The sequence below is a fragment of the Oncorhynchus nerka genome, linkage group LG18, assembly GCF_034236695.1.
Source record: "Oncorhynchus nerka isolate Pitt River linkage group LG18, Oner_Uvic_2.0, whole genome shotgun sequence".
Taxonomy (NCBI): domain Eukaryota; kingdom Metazoa; phylum Chordata; class Actinopteri; order Salmoniformes; family Salmonidae; genus Oncorhynchus; species Oncorhynchus nerka.
The window spans coordinates 83,251,618-83,269,930 of record NC_088413.1 but is presented as its reverse complement, the minus strand read 5'-3'; the positions used below and the strand labels follow the sequence as shown (position 1 = coordinate 83,269,930).

General features: G+C 44.6%; 1 protein-coding gene across 2 annotated transcripts in view; it reads right to left on the bottom strand.

Annotated features, from left to right (window-relative positions):
• manba (mannosidase, beta A, lysosomal) overlaps window positions 1-18,313 on the bottom strand; it is a 50,285-nt gene that overhangs the window by 21,885 nt on the left and 10,087 nt on the right. For both annotated transcript variants that reach the window (XM_065004433.1, XM_065004432.1), the window contains exons 6-13: window positions 17,763-17,932; window positions 17,413-17,526; window positions 14,719-14,870; window positions 11,039-11,156; window positions 10,853-10,939; window positions 9,453-9,620; window positions 1,289-1,507; window positions 1,033-1,197 (exon numbers count right to left, since the gene is read on the bottom strand). In XM_065004433.1, the coding sequence (XP_064860505.1) occupies window positions 1,033-1,197; window positions 1,289-1,507; window positions 9,453-9,620; window positions 10,853-10,939; window positions 11,039-11,156; window positions 14,719-14,870; window positions 17,413-17,526; window positions 17,763-17,932 (1,193 nt within the window). The remainder of the gene's footprint in view (window positions 1-1,032; window positions 1,198-1,288; window positions 1,508-9,452; window positions 9,621-10,852; window positions 10,940-11,038; window positions 11,157-14,718; window positions 14,871-17,412; window positions 17,527-17,762; window positions 17,933-18,313) is intronic.

Sequence of the window (18,313 nt, the reverse complement as noted above, 5' to 3'; positions counted from 1 at the left end):
GTACCTGTGTGATGTAGTGTCTGGCGTACCTGTCTGGTGTACCTGTCTGGCGTACCTGTCTGGCGTACCTGTGTGATGTAGTGTCTGGTGTACCTGTCTGGTGTACCTGTCTGGTGTACCTGTGTGATGTAGTGTCTGGCGTACCTGTGTGATGTAGTGTCTGGCGTACCTGTCTGGTGTACCTGTCTGGCGTAGCTGTGTGATGTAGTGTCTGGCGTACCTGTGTGATGTAGTGTCTGGCGTACCTGTCTGGTGTACCTGTCTGGCGTACCTGTCTGGCGTACCTGTGTGATGTAGTGTCTGGCGTACCTGTCTGATGTAGTGTCTGGCGTACCTGTGTGATGTAGTGTCTGGTGTACCTGTCTGGTGTACCTGTCTGGCGTACCTGTCTGGCGTACCTGTCTGGTGTACCTGTGTGATGTAGTGTCTGGCGTACCTGTCTGGTGTACCTGTCTGGCGTACCTGTGTGATGTAGTGTCTGGCGTACCTGTCTGGTGTACCTGTCTGGTGTACCTGTGTGATGTAGTGTCTGGCGTACCTGTCTGGTGTACCTGTGTGATGTAGTGTCTGGCGTACCTGTCTGGTGTACCTGTGTGATGTAGTGTCTGGCGTACCTGTGTGATGTAGTGTCTGGTGTACCTGTCTGGTGTACCTGTCTGGTGTACCTGTGTGATGTAGTGTCTGGCGTACCTGTCTGGTGTACCTGTGTGATGTAGTGTCTGGCATACCTGTGTGATGTAGTGTCTGGTGTACCTGTGTGATGTAGTGTCTGGCGTACCTGTGTGATGTAGTGTCTGGCGTACCTGTGTGATGTAGTGTCTGGTGTACCTGTCTGGTGTACCTGTCTGGTGTACCTGTGTGATGTAGTGTCTGGTGTACCTGTGTGATGTAGTGTCTGGTGTACCTGTGTGATGTAGTGTCTGGTGTACCTGTCTGGTGTACCTGTCTGGTGTACCTGTGTGATGTAGTGTCTGGCGTACCTGTCTGGTGTACCTGTCTGGTGTACCTGTCTGGTGTACCTGTCTGGCGTACCTGTGTGATGTACAGTGTGTCCCTGTATCTCTTCAGTGGATCTGCTGAGGCTGGGAGATGGTAGTGTAGTCCAGCCTGTTGCAGCATCTGCTGGTTGCCAGTCTGGTGGTGCTGACGGTGAGACGAGAAGTTACTCCCATAACTCCAGTCTTCTGACACAGACACCTGAGAGCAGAGAGCATCAAATCACTGGATGACCTGAAGGCAGTACAATACAGGAATGTACATGTCGTCCTCCCCAACCAGGGTACAGTACCTTCTGCAAGGTGGAGAAGGAGGGCCAGGACTGGAAGCCGTACTCGGAGGCGAAGCGTGTGCGTGGCAGGGCCGTCCAGTCCCAGCAGTCATGGCTGTAGCTATAGTAGTGTGTGTCTCCATAGTGTAGGTCGTAGGGGTCGTGGGCCACCCAGCCCTCCTGCTGAGACTCTACTCCGTTAGTGGGACTGGAGACTAGGAACGGGCGGCTACCGTCTTCCTGAGGTGGAGATAGGAACCTGGTTAAATTAGGCTAGGGTTGTCACAATACCAGTATGGCGATACCCTGAAGGAGCGTTTCCCAAACTAGACGCCTGAGAGAAACAGAACCAGAGTTACGTCAATAACCTCCAGTAGCCTCCAGTAGCCTCCAGTAACCTCCAGTAGCCTCCAGTAACCTCCAGTAACCTCCAGTAGCCTCCAGTAGCCTCCACTAACCTCCAGTAACCTCCAGTAACCTCCAGTAGTCTCTAGACGATCTTCTGTTTCCATCTACAATGCCCACAAGCCACACAGGACTCATTAGAACAGAGTGGACAACACCAGGCAATAAACCAAAAGGCACTAAATCAGACAATGTTGGTGAGGGCAGGGTTCTACCAGGCTAGGGAGAGATAGGGTTCAGTCTGGTTCTACCAGGCTAGGGAGAGATAGGGTTCAGTCTGGTTCTACCAGGCTAGGGAGAGATAGGGTTCAGTCTGGTTCTACCAGGCTAGGGAGAGATAGGGTTCAGTCTGGTTCTACCAGGATAGGGAGAGATAGGGTTCAGTCTGGTTCTACCAGGCTAGGGAGAGATAGGGTTCAGTCTGGTTCTACCAGGCTAGGGAGAGATAGGGTTCAGTCTGGTTCTACCAGGCTAGGGAGAGATAGGGTTCAGTCTGGTTCTACCAGGCTAGGGAGAGATAGGGTTCAGTCTGGTTCTACCAGGCTAGGGAGAGATAGGGTTCAGTCTGGTTCTACCAGGCTAGGGAGAGATAGGGTTCAGTCTGGTTCTACCAGGCTAGGGAGAGATAGGGTTCAGTCTGGTTCTACCAGGCTAGGGAGAGATAGGGTTCAGTCTGGTTCTACCAGGCTAGGGAGAGATAGGGTTCAGTCTGGTTCTACCAGGCTAAGGAGAGAGAGGGTTCAGTCTGGTTCTACCAGGCTAGGGAGAGATAGGGTTCAGTCTGGTTCTACCAGGCTAGGGAGAGAGAGGGTTCAGTCTGGTTCTACCAGGCTAGGGAGAGAGATGGTTCAGTCTGGTTCTACCAGGCTAGGGAGAGAGAGGGTTCAGTCTGGTTCTGCCAGGCTAGGGAGAGATAGGGTTCAGTCTGGTTCTGCCAGGCTAGGGAGAGATAGGGTTCAGTCTGGTTCTACCAGGCTAGGGAGAGATAGGGTTCAGTCTGGTTCTACCAGGATAGGGAGAGATAGGGTTCAGTCTGGTTCTACCAGGCTAGGGAGAGATAGGGTTCAGTCTGGTTCTACCAGGCTAGGGAGAGAGAGGGTTCAGTCTGGTTCTACCAGGCTAGGGAGAGATAGGGTTCAGTCTGGTTCTACCAGGCTAGGGAGAGATAGGGTTCAGTCTGGTTCTACCAGGCTAGGGAGATATAGGGTTCAGTCTGGTTCTACCAGGCTAGGGAGAGATAGGGTTCAGTCTGGTTCTACCAGGCTAGGGAGAGATAGGGTTCAGTCTGCTTCTACCAGGCTAGGGAGAGATAGGGGTCAGTCTGGTTCTACCAGGCTAGGGAGAGATAGGGTTCAGTCTGGTTCTACCAGGCTAGGGAGAGATAGGGTTCAGTCTGGTTCTACCAGGCTAGGGAGAGATAGGGTTCAGTCTGGTTCTACCAGGCTAGGGAGAGATAGGGTTCAGTCTGGTTCTACCAGGCTAGGGAGAGATAGGGTTCAGTCTGGTTCTACCAGGCTAGGGAGAGATAGGGTTCAGTCTGGTTCTACCAGGCTAGGGAGAGATAGGGTTCAGTCTGGTTCTACCAGGCTAGGGAGAGAGAGTGTTCAGTCTGGTTCTACCAGGCTAGGGAGAGATAGGGTTCAGTCTGGTTCTACCAGGCTAGGGAGAGATAGGGTTCAGTCTGGTTCTACCAGGCTAGGGAGAGATAGGGTTCAGTCTGGTTCTACCAGGCTAGGGAGAGATAGGGTTCAGTCTGGTTCTACCAGGCTAGGGAGAGATAGGGTTCAGTCTGGTTCTACCAGGCTAGGGAGAGATAGGGTTCAGTCTGGTTCTACCAGGCTAGGGAGAGAGAGGGTTCAGTCTGGTTCTACCAGGCTAGGGAGAGAGAGGGTTCAGTCTGGTTCTACCAGGCTAGGGAGAGATAGGGTTCAGTCTGGTTCTACCAGGCTAAGGAGAGAGAGGGTTCAGTCTGGTTCTACCAGGCTAGGGAGAGATAGGGTTCAGTCTGGTTCTGCCAGGCTAGGGAGAGATAGGGTTCAGTCTGGTTCTACCAGGCTAGGGAGAGATAGGGTTCAGTCTGGTTCTACCAGGCTAGGGAGAGATAGGGTTCAGTCTGGTTCTACCAGGCTAGGGAGAGATAGGGTTCAGTCTGGTTCTACCAGGCTAGGGAGAGATAGGGTTCAGTCTGGTTCTACCAGGCTAGGGAGAGATAGGGTTCAGTCTGGTTCTACCAGGCTAGGGAGAGATAGGGTTCAGTCTGGTTCTACCAGGCTAGGGAGAGAGAGGGTTCAGTCTGGTTCTACCAGGCTAGGGAGAGAGAGGGTTCAGTCTGGTTCTACCAGGCTAGGGAGAGATAGGGTTCAGTCTGGTTTCAGTCTGGTTCTACCAGGCTAAGGAGAGAGAGGGTTCAGTCTGGTTCTACCAGGCTAGGGAGAGATAGGGTTCAGTCTGGTTCTACCAGGCTAGGGAGAGAGAGGGTTCAGTCTGGTTCTACCAGGCTAGGGAGAGAGAGGGTTCAGTCTGGTTCTACCAGGCTAGGGAGAGAGATGGTTCAGTCTGGTTCTACCAGGCTAGGGAGAGATAGGGTTCAGTCTGGTTCTGCCAGGCTAGGGAGAGATAGGGTTCAGTCTGGTTCTGCCAGGCTAGGGAGAGATAGGGTTCAGTCTGGTTCTACCAGGCTAGGGAGAGAGAGGGTTCAGTCTGGTTCTACCAGGCTAGGGAGAGATAGGGTTCAGTCTGGTTCTACCAGGCTAGGGAGAGATAGGGTTCAGTCTGGTTCTACCAGGCTAGGGAGAGATAGGGTTCAGTCTGGTTCTACCAGGCTAGGGAGAGATGGGTTCAGTCTGGTTCTACCAGGCTAGGGAGAGAGGTTCAGGGTTCAGTCTGGTTCTACCAGGCTAGGGAGAGAGGGTTCAGTCTGGTTCTACCAGGCTAAGGAGAGAGATGGTTCAGTCTGGTTCTGCCAGGCTAGGGAGAGATAGGGTTCAGTCTGGTTCTACCAGGCTAGGGAGAGATAGGGTTCAGTCTGGTTCTGCCAGGCTAGGGAGAGATAGGGTTCAGTCTGGTTCTACCAGGCTAGGGAGAGATAGGGTTCAGTCTGGTTCTACCAGGCTAGGGAGAGATAGGGTTCAGTCTGGTTCTACCAGGCTAGGGAGAGATAGGGTTCAGTCTGGTTCTACCAGGCTAGGGAGAGATAGGGTTCAGTCTGGTTCTACCAGGCTAGGGAGAGATAGGGTTCAGTCTGGTTCTACCAGGCTAGGGAGAGAGAGGGTTCAGTCTGGTTCTACCAGGCTAGGGAGAGAGAGGGTTCAGTCTGGTTCTACCAGGCTAGGGAGAGATAGGGTTCAGTCTGGTTCTACCAGGCTAAGGAGAGAGAGGGTTCAGTCTGGTTCTACCAGGCTAGGGAGAGATAGGGTTCAGTCTGGTTCTACCAGGCTAGGGAGAGAGAGGGTTCAGTCTGGTTCTACCAGGCTAGGGAGAGAGATGGTTCAGTCTGGTTCTACCAGGCTAGGGAGAGAGAGGGTTCAGTCTGGTTCTACCAGGCTAGGGAGAGATAGGGTTCAGTCTGGTTCTGCCAGGCTAGGGAGAGATAGGGTTCAGTCTGGTTCTACCAGGCTAGGGAGAGATAGGGTTCAGTCTGGTTCTAGGGAGAGATAGGGTTCAGTCTGGTTCTGGTTCCCAGGCTAGGGAGAGATAGGGTTCAGTCTGGTTCTACCAGGCTAGGGAGAGATAGGGTTCAGTCTGGTTCTACCAGGCTAGGGAGAGATAGGGTTCAGTCTGGTTCTACCAGGCTAGGGAGAGATAGGGTTCAGTCTGGTTCTACCAGGCTAGGGAGAGATAGGGTTCAGTCTGGTTCTACCAGGCTAGGGAGAGATAGGGTTCAGTCTGGTTCTACCAGGCTAGGGAGAGATAGGGTTCAGTCTGGTTCTAGGCTAGGGAGAGATAGGGTTCAGTCTGGTTCTACCAGGCTAGGGAGAGATAGGGTTCAGTCTGGTTCTACCAGGCTAGGGAGACATAGGGTTCAGTCTGGTTCTACCAGGCTAGGGAGAGATAGGGTTCAGTTCAGTCTGGTTCTAGTGTGAATAATGCTCTTAAATTATTTGTTACTCTTATCTCTTACTTTTTTAAGCCACACCCATACAAATATCGTCATGTGATGATACTGTAGAATCAATGTGAAAACCGTTCGATCGCTGTGGATTGATGAGGAATTAAAAAATTGCTAAGGTTGAGAGGGATGAGGCAAAACAGATGGCAAATAAGTCTGGCTGTACAGCTGATTGGCAAACGTACTGCGAATTAAGAAATCATGTGACTAAACTGAATAAAAAGAAGAGGAAACTACACTATGAAACAAAGATAAATGACAAAGAATGATCGTAAAAAACTCAGCTCCATCATTCATTGAATCAGATGGCGGATTCATCACTAAACCCAGTGATATTACCAACTACTTTAAAGTTTTTTTCATTGGCAAAATTAGAAAACTAAGGCATGACATGCCAGCAATGCTGGAACTACACATCCAATTACATCTGACCAAATGATGAAAGACAAGCATTTCACAAAGTCAGTGTGGAAGAGGTGAAAAAAAAATATTGTTGTCTATCAACAATGACAAGCCACCAGGGTCTGACAACTTGGATGGAGAATTACTGAGGATAATAAAGCAGACGATATTGCCACTCCTATTTGTCATATCTTCAATTTAAGCCTACCTGAAGGTTTGTGCCCTTCAGGCCTGGAGGGAAGCAAAAGTCATTCCGCTTGTCCACTTCTTTCAACCAACGTGACCAACGCGCAAGCGTGGTGAGGGTACATTTTAGTTGATTTAATATGTCGCCAACAAAACACTGTATATAAGGTTAGTATAGTGTATATAAGGTTAGTATACTATATACACTGTATATAAGGTTAGTATAGTGTATATAAGGTTAGTATAGTGTATATACTGTATATAAGGTTAGTATACTATATATACTGTATAAGGTTAGTATAGTGTATATAAGGTTAGTATACTATATATACTGTATATAAGGTTAGTATAGTGTATATACTGTATATAAGGTTAGTATACTATATATACTGTATATACGGTTAGTATAGTGTATATAAGGTTAGTATACTATATATACTGTATATGAGGTTAGTATACTATATATATTGTATATAAGGTTAGTATAGTGTATATAAGGTTAGTATAGTGTATATACTGTATATAAGGTTAGTATACTATATATACTGTATAAGGTTAGTATACTATATATACTGTATATAAGGTTAGTATACTATATATACTGTATATAAGGTTAGTATACTATATATACTGTATAAGGTTAGTATACTATATATACTGTATATAAGGTTAGTATACTATATATACTGTATATGAGGTTAGTATACTATATATACTGTATATAAGGTTAGTATAGTGTATATACTGTATATAAGGTTAGTATACTATATATACTGTATATACGGATAGTATACTATATATACTGTATATACGGTTAGTATAGTGTATATAAGGTTAGTATACTATATGTACTGTATATAAGGTTAGTATACTATATATACTGTATATAAGGTTAGTATACTGTATATAAGGTTAGTATACTATATATACTGTATATAAGGTTAGTATAGTGTATATACTGTATATAAGGTTGGTATAGTGTATATAAGGTTAGTATAGTGTATATAAGGTTAGTATACTATATGTACTGTATAGAAGGTTAGTATACTATATATACTGTATATAAGGTTAGTATACTGTATATAAGGTTAGTATACTATATATACTGTATATAAGGTTAGAATACTATATATACTGTATATAAGGTTAGTATAGTGTATATACTGTATATAAGGTTAGTATACTATATATACTGTATATACGGTTAGTATACTATATATACTGTATATACGGTTAGTATAGTGTATATAAGGTTAGTATACTATATGTAGTGTATATAAGGTTAGTATACTATATATACTGTATATAAGGTTAGTATACTGTATATAAGGTTAGTATACTATATATAAGGTTAGTATACTATATATACTGTATATGAGGTTAGTATACTATATATACTGTATATAAGGTTAGTATAGTGTATATACTGTATATAAGGTTGGTATAGTGTATATAAGGTTAGTATACTATATGTACTGTATATAAGGTTAGTATACTATATATACTGTATATAAGGTTAGTATACTGTATATAAGGTTAGTATACTATATATACTGTATATACGGTTAGTATACTATATATACTGTATATAAGGTTAGTATAGTGTATATACTGTATATAAGGTTAGTATACTATATATACTGTATATACGGTTAGTATACTATATATACTGTATATAAGGTTAGTATACTATATATACTGTATATACGGTTAGTATACTATATATACTGTATATACGGTTAGTATAGTGTATATAAGGTTAGTATACTATATGTACTGTATATAAGGTTAGTATACTATATATACTGTATATAAGGTTAGTATACTGTATATAAGGTTAGTATACTATATATAAGGTTAGTATACTATATATACTGTATATGAGGTTAGTATACTATATATACTGTATATAAGGTTAGTATAGTGTATATACTGTATATAAGGTTGGTATAGTGTATATAAGGTTAGTATAGTGTATATAAGGTTAGTATACTATATGTACTGTATATAAGGTTAGTATACTGTATATAAGGTTAGTATACTATATATACTGTATATAAGGTTAGAATACTATATATACTGTATATAAGGTTAGTATAGTGTATATAAGGTTAGTGTACTATATATACTGTATATAAGGTTAGTATACTGTATATAAGGTTAGTGTACTATATATACTGTATATAAGGTTAGTATACTGTATATAAGGTTAGTGTACTATATATACTGTATATAATGTTAGTATACTGTATATAAGGTTAGTATAGTGTATAAGGTTAGTGTACTATATATACTGTTTATAAGGTTAGTGTACTGTATATAAGGTTAGTATACTATATATAAGGTTAGTATACTATATATACACTGTATATAAGGTTAGTGTACTATATATAAGGTTAGTATACTGTATATAAGGTTAATATACTGTATATAAGGTTAGTGTACTATATATACTGTTTATAAGGTTAGTGTACTGTATATAAGGTTAGTATACTATATATAAGGTTAGTATACTATATATACACTGTATATAAGGTTAATATACTGTATATAAGGTTAGTATACTGTATATAAGTTTAGTGTACTATATATACTGTATATAAGGTTAGTATACTATATATACTATATATAAGGTTAGTATACTATATATACTATATATAAGGTTAGTATACTATATACACTGTACATAAGGTTAGTGTACTATATATACTGTATATAAGGTTAATATACTGTATATAAGGTTAGTATACTGTATATAAGGTTAGTATACTGTATATAAGTTTAGTATAGTGTACATAAGGTTAGTGTACTATATATACTGTATATAAGGTTAGTATAGTGTATATAAGGTTAGTATACTATATACACTGTACATAAGGTTAGTGTACTATATATACTGTATATAAGGTTAGTATACTGTATATATTGTATATAAGGTATATTCTATAAATGTCTACTGAAAGTTTGGGGGAAATGAAAATAAGATTCAAATTAGAAGAAAAACAATCAATCCCCAATTTAGACTTCTGTAGAATGACCATGACTCAGTATTTCTTAGTTCAATGTCTCAGATATGTCTCTCACCTTCTGAACAATAGCCCTGATGTTGTCCACATACAGAGTCACATAGTCTCTATGGTACCGGGGTTGCTGGGCAACGGGGATGCCGAACCAATTAGTGGCCAGGGCCGCCTCATTCTCGTTGTTCCCACTCCACACGATGACCGAGGGGTGGGACTTTAAGCGCCTCACCTGATTGAGGCGAGGAAACAGGAAGGAACACATGTTATTACATGCTATAACCAGGAAATGAGTCATCCTTATCAATATTAACATACATCAAGGCCTTGTCCAGGTGATTGCTGCATCAAGCTGCCTCACGCTACAGAAACAGGAGATTTGCAGAGTGCTCTATGGGCCATCGAGGTCTGGACAAAGATACTAACATCAACCCTGTAGTGTCTCTACGGGCAGGATGGACAAAGATCCTAAAGTCAACCCTGTAGTGTCTCTACGGGCCATCGAGGTCTGGACAAAGATACTAACATCAACCCTGTAGTGTGCTCTACGGGCCGTCGAGGTCTGGACAAAGATACTAACATCAACCCTGTAGTGTCTCTACGGGCAGGGTGGACAAAGATCCTAAAGTCAACCCTGTAGTGTCTCTACGGGCAGGATGGACAAAGATCCTAAAGTCAACCCTGTAGTGTCTCTACGGGCCATCGAGGTCTGGACAAAGATACTAACATCAATCCTGTAGTGTCTCTACGGGCCATCGAGGTCTGGACAAAGATACTAACATCAACCCTGTAGTGTGCTCTACGGGCAGGATGGACAAAGATCCTATCAACCCTGTAGTGTCTCTACGGGCCATCGAGGTCTGGACAAAGATACTAACATCAACCCTGTAGTGTCTCTACGGGCCATCGAGGTCTGGACAAAGATACTAACATCAACCCTGTAGTGTCTCTACGGGCCATCGAGGTCTGGACAAAGATACTAACATCAACCCTGTAGTGTGCTCTACGGGCAGGATGGACAAAGATCCTAACATCAACCCTGTAGTGTCTCTACGGGCCATCGAGGTCTGGACAAAGATACTAACATCAACCCTGTAGTGTCTCTACGGGCCATCGAGGTCTGGACAAAGATCCTAACATCAACCCTGTAGTGTGCTCTACGGGCCATCGAGGTCTGGACAAAGATACTAACATCAACCCTGTAGTGTCTCTACGGGCAGGATGGACAAAGATACTAACATCAACCCTGTAGTGTCTCTACGGGCCATCGAGGTCTGGACAAAGATCCTAACATCAACCCTGTAGTGTCTCTACGGGCAGGATGGACAAAGATACTAACATCAACCCTGTAGTGTGCTCTACGGGCCATCGAGGTCTGGACAAAGATACTAACATCAACCCTGTAGTGTCTCTACGGGCAGGATGGACAAAGATACTAACATCAACCCTGTAGGTGTAGCTCACCTGTTGGACAACCTCCTCTCTAACCGTCTCTATGAAGTCAGGCTCAGTGGGGTACATGGCACAGGCAAACATGAAGTCCTGCCAGATCTAAGGACAGACAAGGTATTGGTCAAAAGTACAGCAGTAAAAAGGGAATGGGGAGTTTGTGACGAAGACAACGAGAAAGAGTACTAGTCAGTCAGTTACCATGATCCCCATCTCATCACAGAGAGAGTAGAACATGTCCTGCTCATAGACTCCTCCCCCCCAGACCCTGAGAGCGTTCATATTAGCGCTTACGGACGACTGTAGAAGGTTCCTCACACTGAAACAGAACACAACTGTTGTCAACGGTTAGGCAATGACCGAACAAGACAGTAACGACTAACTATGACTTAAATGTAAATGTAACTAGTGTCTGTTCAAATCTATCAGGTTCCAGTGAGAGTTTTAACTCCAGTCTAAGGCGTTAGAGGGGAGGGGGGTGGTTGCTAAGTTGACATATTGGTTTAAGATGGTCATAACATGGATCATTTTGCTAATTTGATTTAGAATTTTACAAACTCTTTAGGAATAAAATAGAAATATTTTAAAATATATATAATATGTATGGGCTACCTTCAGACTAAGGTTTAATATCTAATGATCCACAGTGGGCTCCCTTCAGACTAAGGTTTAATATCTAATGATCCACAGTGGGCTCCCTTCAGACTAAGGTTTAATATCTAATGATCCACAGTGGGCTACCTTCAGACTAAGGTTTAATATCTAATGATCCACAGTGGGCTCCCTTCAGACTAAGGTTTAATATCTAATGATCCACAGTGGGCTCCCTTCAGACTAAGGTTTAATATCTAATGATCCACAGTGGGCTCCCTTCAGACTAAGGTTTAATATCTAATGATCCACAGTGGGCTACCTTCAGACTTTTAATATCTAATGATCCACAAGACTAAGTTTAATATCTAATGATCCACAGTGGGCTCCCTTCAGACTAAGGTTTAATATCTAATGATCCACAGTGGGCTCCCTTCAGACTAAGGTTTAATATCTAATGATCCACAGTGGGCTCCCTTCAGACTAAGGTTTAATATCTAATGATCCACAGTGGGCTCCCTTCAGACTAAGGTTTAATATCTAATGATCCACAGTGGGCTACCTTCAGACTAAGGTTTACATGACAAGACTGATTTTCGGGATGTCTCCTGGTCTGACAAACATCTATCTCTGTCCCCTTTCACCACAGATGGTATGTCTCCTGGTCTGATAAACACCTCTCTAGCTCTGTCACCTTTCACCACAGATGGGAGGTATCCTGGTCTGATAAACACCACTCTGTCACCACAGATGGGATGTCTCCTGGTCTGATAAACACCACTCTGTCACCACAGATGGGATGTCTCCTGGTCTGATAAACACCACTCTGTCACCACAGATGGGATGTCTCCTGGTCTGACAAACATCTATCTCTGTCACCACAGATGGGATGTCTCCTGGTCTGATAAACACCTCTCTAGCTCTGTCACCTTTCACCACAGATGGGATGTCTCCTGGTCTGATAAACACCACTCTGTCACCACAGATGGGATGTCTCCTGGTCTGACAAACATCTATCTCTGTCCCCTTTCACCACAGATGGTATGTCTCCTGGTCTGATAAACACCTCAAAAACATAGCTCTGTCACCTTTCACCACAGATGGGATGTCTCCTGGTCTGATAAACACCACTCTGTCACCACAGATGGGATGTCTCCTGGTCTGACAAACATCTATCTCTGTCACCACAGATGGGATGTCTCCTGGTCTGATAAACACCTCTCTAGCTCTGTCACCTTTCACCACAGATGGGATGTCTCCTGGTCTGATAAACACCTCTCTGTCACCTCAGATGGGAGGTATCCTGGTCTGATAAACACCTCTCTGTCACCACAGATGGGATGTCTCCTGGTCTGTTAAACATCTCTCTGTCACCACAGATGGGATGTCTCCTGGTCTGTTAAACATCTCTCTGTCACCACAGATGGGATGTCTCCTGGTCTGACAAACATCTATCTCTGTCACCACAGATGGGATGTCTCCTGGTCTGACAAACATCTATCTCTGTCCCCTTTCACCACAGATGGTATGTCTCCTGGTCTGATAAACACCTCTCTAGCTCTGTCACCTTTCACCACAGATGGGAGGTATCCTGGTCTGATAAACACCACTCTGTCACCACAGATGGGATGTCTCCTGGTCTGATAAACACCACTCTGTCACCACAGATGGGATGTCTCCTGGTCTGATAAACACCACTCTGTCACCACAGATGGGATGTCTCCTGGTCTGACAAACATCTATCTCTGTCACCACAGATGGGATGTCTCCTGGTCTGATAAACACCTCTCTAGCTCTGTCACCTTTCACCACAGATGGGATGTCTCCTGGTCTGATAAACACCACTCTGTCACCACAGATGGGATGTCTCCTGGTCTGACAAACATCTATCTCTGTCCCCTTTCACCACAGATGGTATGTCTCCTGGTCTGATAAACACCTCTCTAGCTCTGTCACCTTTCACCACAGATGGGATGTCTCCTGGTCTGATAAACACCACTCTGTCACCACAGATGGGATGTCTCCTGGTCTGACAAACATCTATCTCTGTCACCACAGATGGGATGTCTCCTGGTCTGATAAACACCTCTCTAGCTCTGTCACCTTTCACCACAGATGGGATGTCTCCTGGTCTGATAAACACCTCTCTGTCACCTCAGATGGGAGGTATCCTGGTCTGATAAACACCTCTCTGTCACCACAGATGGGATGTCTCCTGGTCTGTTAAACATCTCTCTGTCACCACAGATGGGATGTCTCCTGGTCTGTTAAACATCTCTCTGTCACCACAGATGGGATGTCTCCTGGTCTGACAAACATCTATCTCTGTCACCACAGATGGGATGTCTCCTGGTCTGACAAACATCTATCTCTGTCACCACAGATGGGATGTCTCCTGGTCTGACAAACATCTATCTCTGTCACCACAGATGGGATGTCTCCTGGTCTGATAAACACCTCTCTAGCTCTGTCACCTTTCACCACAGATGGGATGTCTCCTGGTCTGATAAACACCACTCTGTCACCACAGATGGGATGTCTCCTGGTCTGTTAAACATCTCTCTGTCACCACAGATGGGATGTCTCCTGGTCTGTTAAACATCTCTCTGTCACCACAGATGGGATGTCTCCTGGTCTGTTAAACATCTCTCTGTCACCACAGATGGGATGTCTCCTGGTCTGACAAACATCTATCTCTGTCACCACAGATGGGATGTCTCCTGGTCTGACAAACATCTATCTCTGTCACCACAGATGGGATGTCTCCTGGTCTGACAAACATCTATCTCTGTCACCACAGATGGGATGTCTCCTGGTCTGATAAACACCTCTCTAGCTCTGTCACCTTTCACCACAGATGGGATGTCTCCTGGTCTGATAAACACCACTCTGTCACCACAGATGGGATGTCTCCTGGTCTGTTAAACATCTCTCTGTCACCACAGATGGGGAAGTGAGACACTGGCAGATGCGGTGGATTGAGAAAAAAAACACATCTCTTGTTTAAACTGACAGATTTTGATGGGGATTTGTTGTGTGAAGTAACTTAGACTGACGCACTGGTGTGTTCAAGCAGAACACTAAAGTCTTGTTTGAATCATAATGTAAACATAATGACATTGTAATGTGGCCGTTTCAAATATACAAAACACATCCCATCTTAGAAGTATTTAATGAGTGAAAGGTTGATATCATGATTAAGACCAAAGACACGTACGTGTGTGTGTGTGTGTGTGTGTGTGTGTGTGTGTGTGTGTGTGTGTGTGTGTGTGTGTGTGTGTGTGTCTCACTCAGCAGGGCTGACCAGGTCCTGAAGGGCGTGAGCTGGGATCCAGTTTGACCCCTTCAGGAAGATGGGCTTCTTGTTGACCCGGAAGTAGAAACTCAGCCCAGGGGAACCAGCGATTGGCTCCTGGACCAGCTCTACTGTACGGAAATACACCTTGGGATTAACACAGAGAGGATGTTAAATACACCTGGAGACAGAGAGGATGTTAAATACACCTGGAGACAGAGAGGATGATAAATACACCTGGAGACAGAGAGGATGTTAAATACACCTGGAGACAGAGAGGATGTTAAATACACCTGGAGACAGAGAGGATGTTAAATACACCTGGAGACAGAGAGGATGTTAAATACACCTGGAGACAGAGAGGATGTTAAATACACCTGGAGACAGAGAGGATGTTAAATACACCTGGAGACAGAGAGGATGTTAAATACACCTGGAGACAGAGAGGATGTTAAATACACCTGGAGACAGAGAGGATGTTAAATACACCTGGAGACAGAGAGGATGTTAAATACACCTGGAGACAGAGAGGATGTTAAATACACCTGGAGACAGAGAGGATGTTAAATACACCTGGAGACAGAGAGGATGTTAAATACACCTGGAGACAGAGAGGATGTTAAATACACAGAGTGGATGGAGACAGAGAGGATGATAAATACACCTGGAGACAGAGAGGCTGTTAAATACACCTGGAGACAGAGAGGATGTTAAATACACCTGGAGACAGAGAGGATGTTAAATACACCTGGAGACAGAGAGGATGATAAATACACCTGGAGACAGAGAGGCTGTTAAATACACCTGGAGACAGAGAGAGATGTTAAATACACCTGGAGACAGAGAGGATGATAAATACACCTGGAGACAGAGAGGATGTTAAATACACCTGGAGACAGAGAGGATGTTAAATACACCTGGAGACAAGAGGATGTTAAATACACCTGGAGACAAGAGGATGTTAAATACACCTGGAGACAGAGAGGATGTTAAATACACCTGGAGACGGAGAGGATGTTAAATACACCTGGAGACAGAGAGGATGTTAAATACACCTGGAGACAGAGAGATGATAAATACACCTGGAGACAGAGAGGATGTTAAATACACCTGGAGACAGAGAGGATGTTAAATACACCTGGAGACAGAGAGGATGTTAAATACACCTGGAGACAGAGAGGATGTTAAATACACCTGGAGACAGAGAGGATGTTAAATACACCTGGAGACAGAGAGGATGTTAAATACACCTGGAGACAGAGAGGATGTTAAATACACCTGGAGACAGAGAGGATGTTAAATACACCTGGAGACAGAGAGGATGTTAAATACACCTGGAGACAGAGAGGATGTTAAACACACCTGGAGACAGAGAGGATGTTAAATACACCTGGAGACAGAGAGGATGTTAAATACACCTGGAGACAGAGAGGATGATAAATACACCTGGAGACAGAGAGGATGATAAATACACCTGGAGACGGAGAGGCTATTAAATATAGTAACACTGAAAGGCTAAGATCACCAGTGAAGATTTTAGCATTCTGTATAGTGTAAACAGGTAAGCTAAATACAACTACTTACATTAAATCAGATTCATTGACACTTTGAGGGAGAGGAGAGAAGACTGGATACAGAGAGAAGAGAGAAGACTGGAGACCGTGAGAAGACAGAAGACCGTGAGAAGACAGAAGACCGTGAGAAGACAGAAGACTGGAGACTGTGAGAAGACAGAAGACTGGAGACCGTGAGAAGACAGAAGACTGGAGACCGTGAGAAGACAGAAGACCGTGAGAAGACAGAAGACCGTGAGAAGACAGAAGACTGGAGACCGTGAGAAGACAGAAGACCGTGAGAAGACAGAAGACCGTGAGAAGACAGAAGACTGGAGACCGTGAGAAGACAGAAGACTGGAGACCGTGAGAAGACAGAAGACCGTGAGAAGACAGAAGACCGTGAGAAGACAGAAGACAGAAGACCGTGAGAAGACAGAAGACTGGAGACCGTGAGAAGACAGAAGACTGGAGACCGTGAGAAGACAGAAGACTGGAGACCGTGAGAAGACAGAAGACCGTGAGAAGACAGAAGACCGTGAGAAGACAGAAGACCGTGAGAAGACAGAAGACTGGAGACCGTGAGAAGACAGAAGACTGGAGACCGTGAGAAGACTGGAGACCGTGAGAAGACAGAAGACTGGAGACCGTGAGAAGACAGAAGACTGGAGACCGTGAGAAGACAGAAGACTGGAGACCGTGAGAAGACAGAAGACTGGAGACCGTGAGAAGACAGAAGACCGTGAGAAGACAGAAGACCGTGAGAAGACAGAAGACTGGAGACCGTGAGAAGACAGAAGACCGTGAGAAGACAGAAGACTGGAGACCGTGAGAAGACAGAAGACCGTGAGAAGACAGAAGACTGGAGACCGTGAGAAGACAGAAGACCGTGAGAAGACAGAAGACTGGAGACTGTGAGAAGACAGAAGACTGGAGACTGTGAGAAGACAGAAGACTAGAGACCGTGAGAAGACAGAAGACTTGGGACTGTAAGAAGACAGAAGACTGGAGACTGTGAGAAGACAGAAGACTGGAGACCGTGAGAAGACAGAAGACTGGAGACCGTGAGAAGACAGAAGACTGGAGACAGTGAGAAAAGAGGGGATAGTAGAGGAGTAGAGATGTTGAGGTCTGACCTGTGTGTCTGTCCTGAGTATGGCTGTTCCCTCCAGCATGGTTCCTCTCACACTGAGATGATAGGAGTGCTGCTCACCATGGCCACTGGGCCACCACAGCTTCACCTGGTTACTCTACAACACACACACACACACACTAAACATTTACCTCAGCACGATGAAAAATAGAGACCTGCTAAAACCCGGACATTCAGAGGTCTTTCCAGTAGAGATAAGATGTGTCCCAAATGGCATCCTATTACCTTTATAACCCCAAGGGCCCTTCTCAACAGTAGGGCACTATAAAGGGAACAGGGAGCCATTAGTTCCAGAACCATAAGTCACCTTCCCACCCAGCAGCCCATACTAACTGTGTTGACATGGAGGCTCAAGGTGTTCTTGCTCTGCCCAGATGGAAACACCACCATGAAGGTTTGTTCTGTAGACAGCTCCATCAGAGAGAGGTTGACCTGGACTTTAGTCTCCTCCACAGCATCAACCAACACTTCCACCTTTACCACCCACTGAGACAGAGAGGAGTCTGGGAGACAGGAAGAGGAATAAGAGGGCTTTCCATGACTAGCTGTTGTATCCCAAACCACCCCCCCCCTATCAACTCGCACGGAGGGCCCTCTGTTGTCACGTGTTGCTGAAGAAACTCAGAAGGTAACTTCCAGAGTGGTGAGGAGATAAATAAACCCCTTCTGGAAAAACTCCTGACTTCAATGACGCATGTACCGTTTAAATAATAAAACAAATATAAAATTCGACTGAGAAAATTCTCCCTGTCGTCTCACAATAAATATACCTCAGTAACAGTTAAACAGTTCCTTCGGAAAGTATTTCATATGTTACATGTGCCATGGATCCTAAATTAGGCATGCGGTGCATTATGGGATACTACTTCACTGTCAAGCCAGCA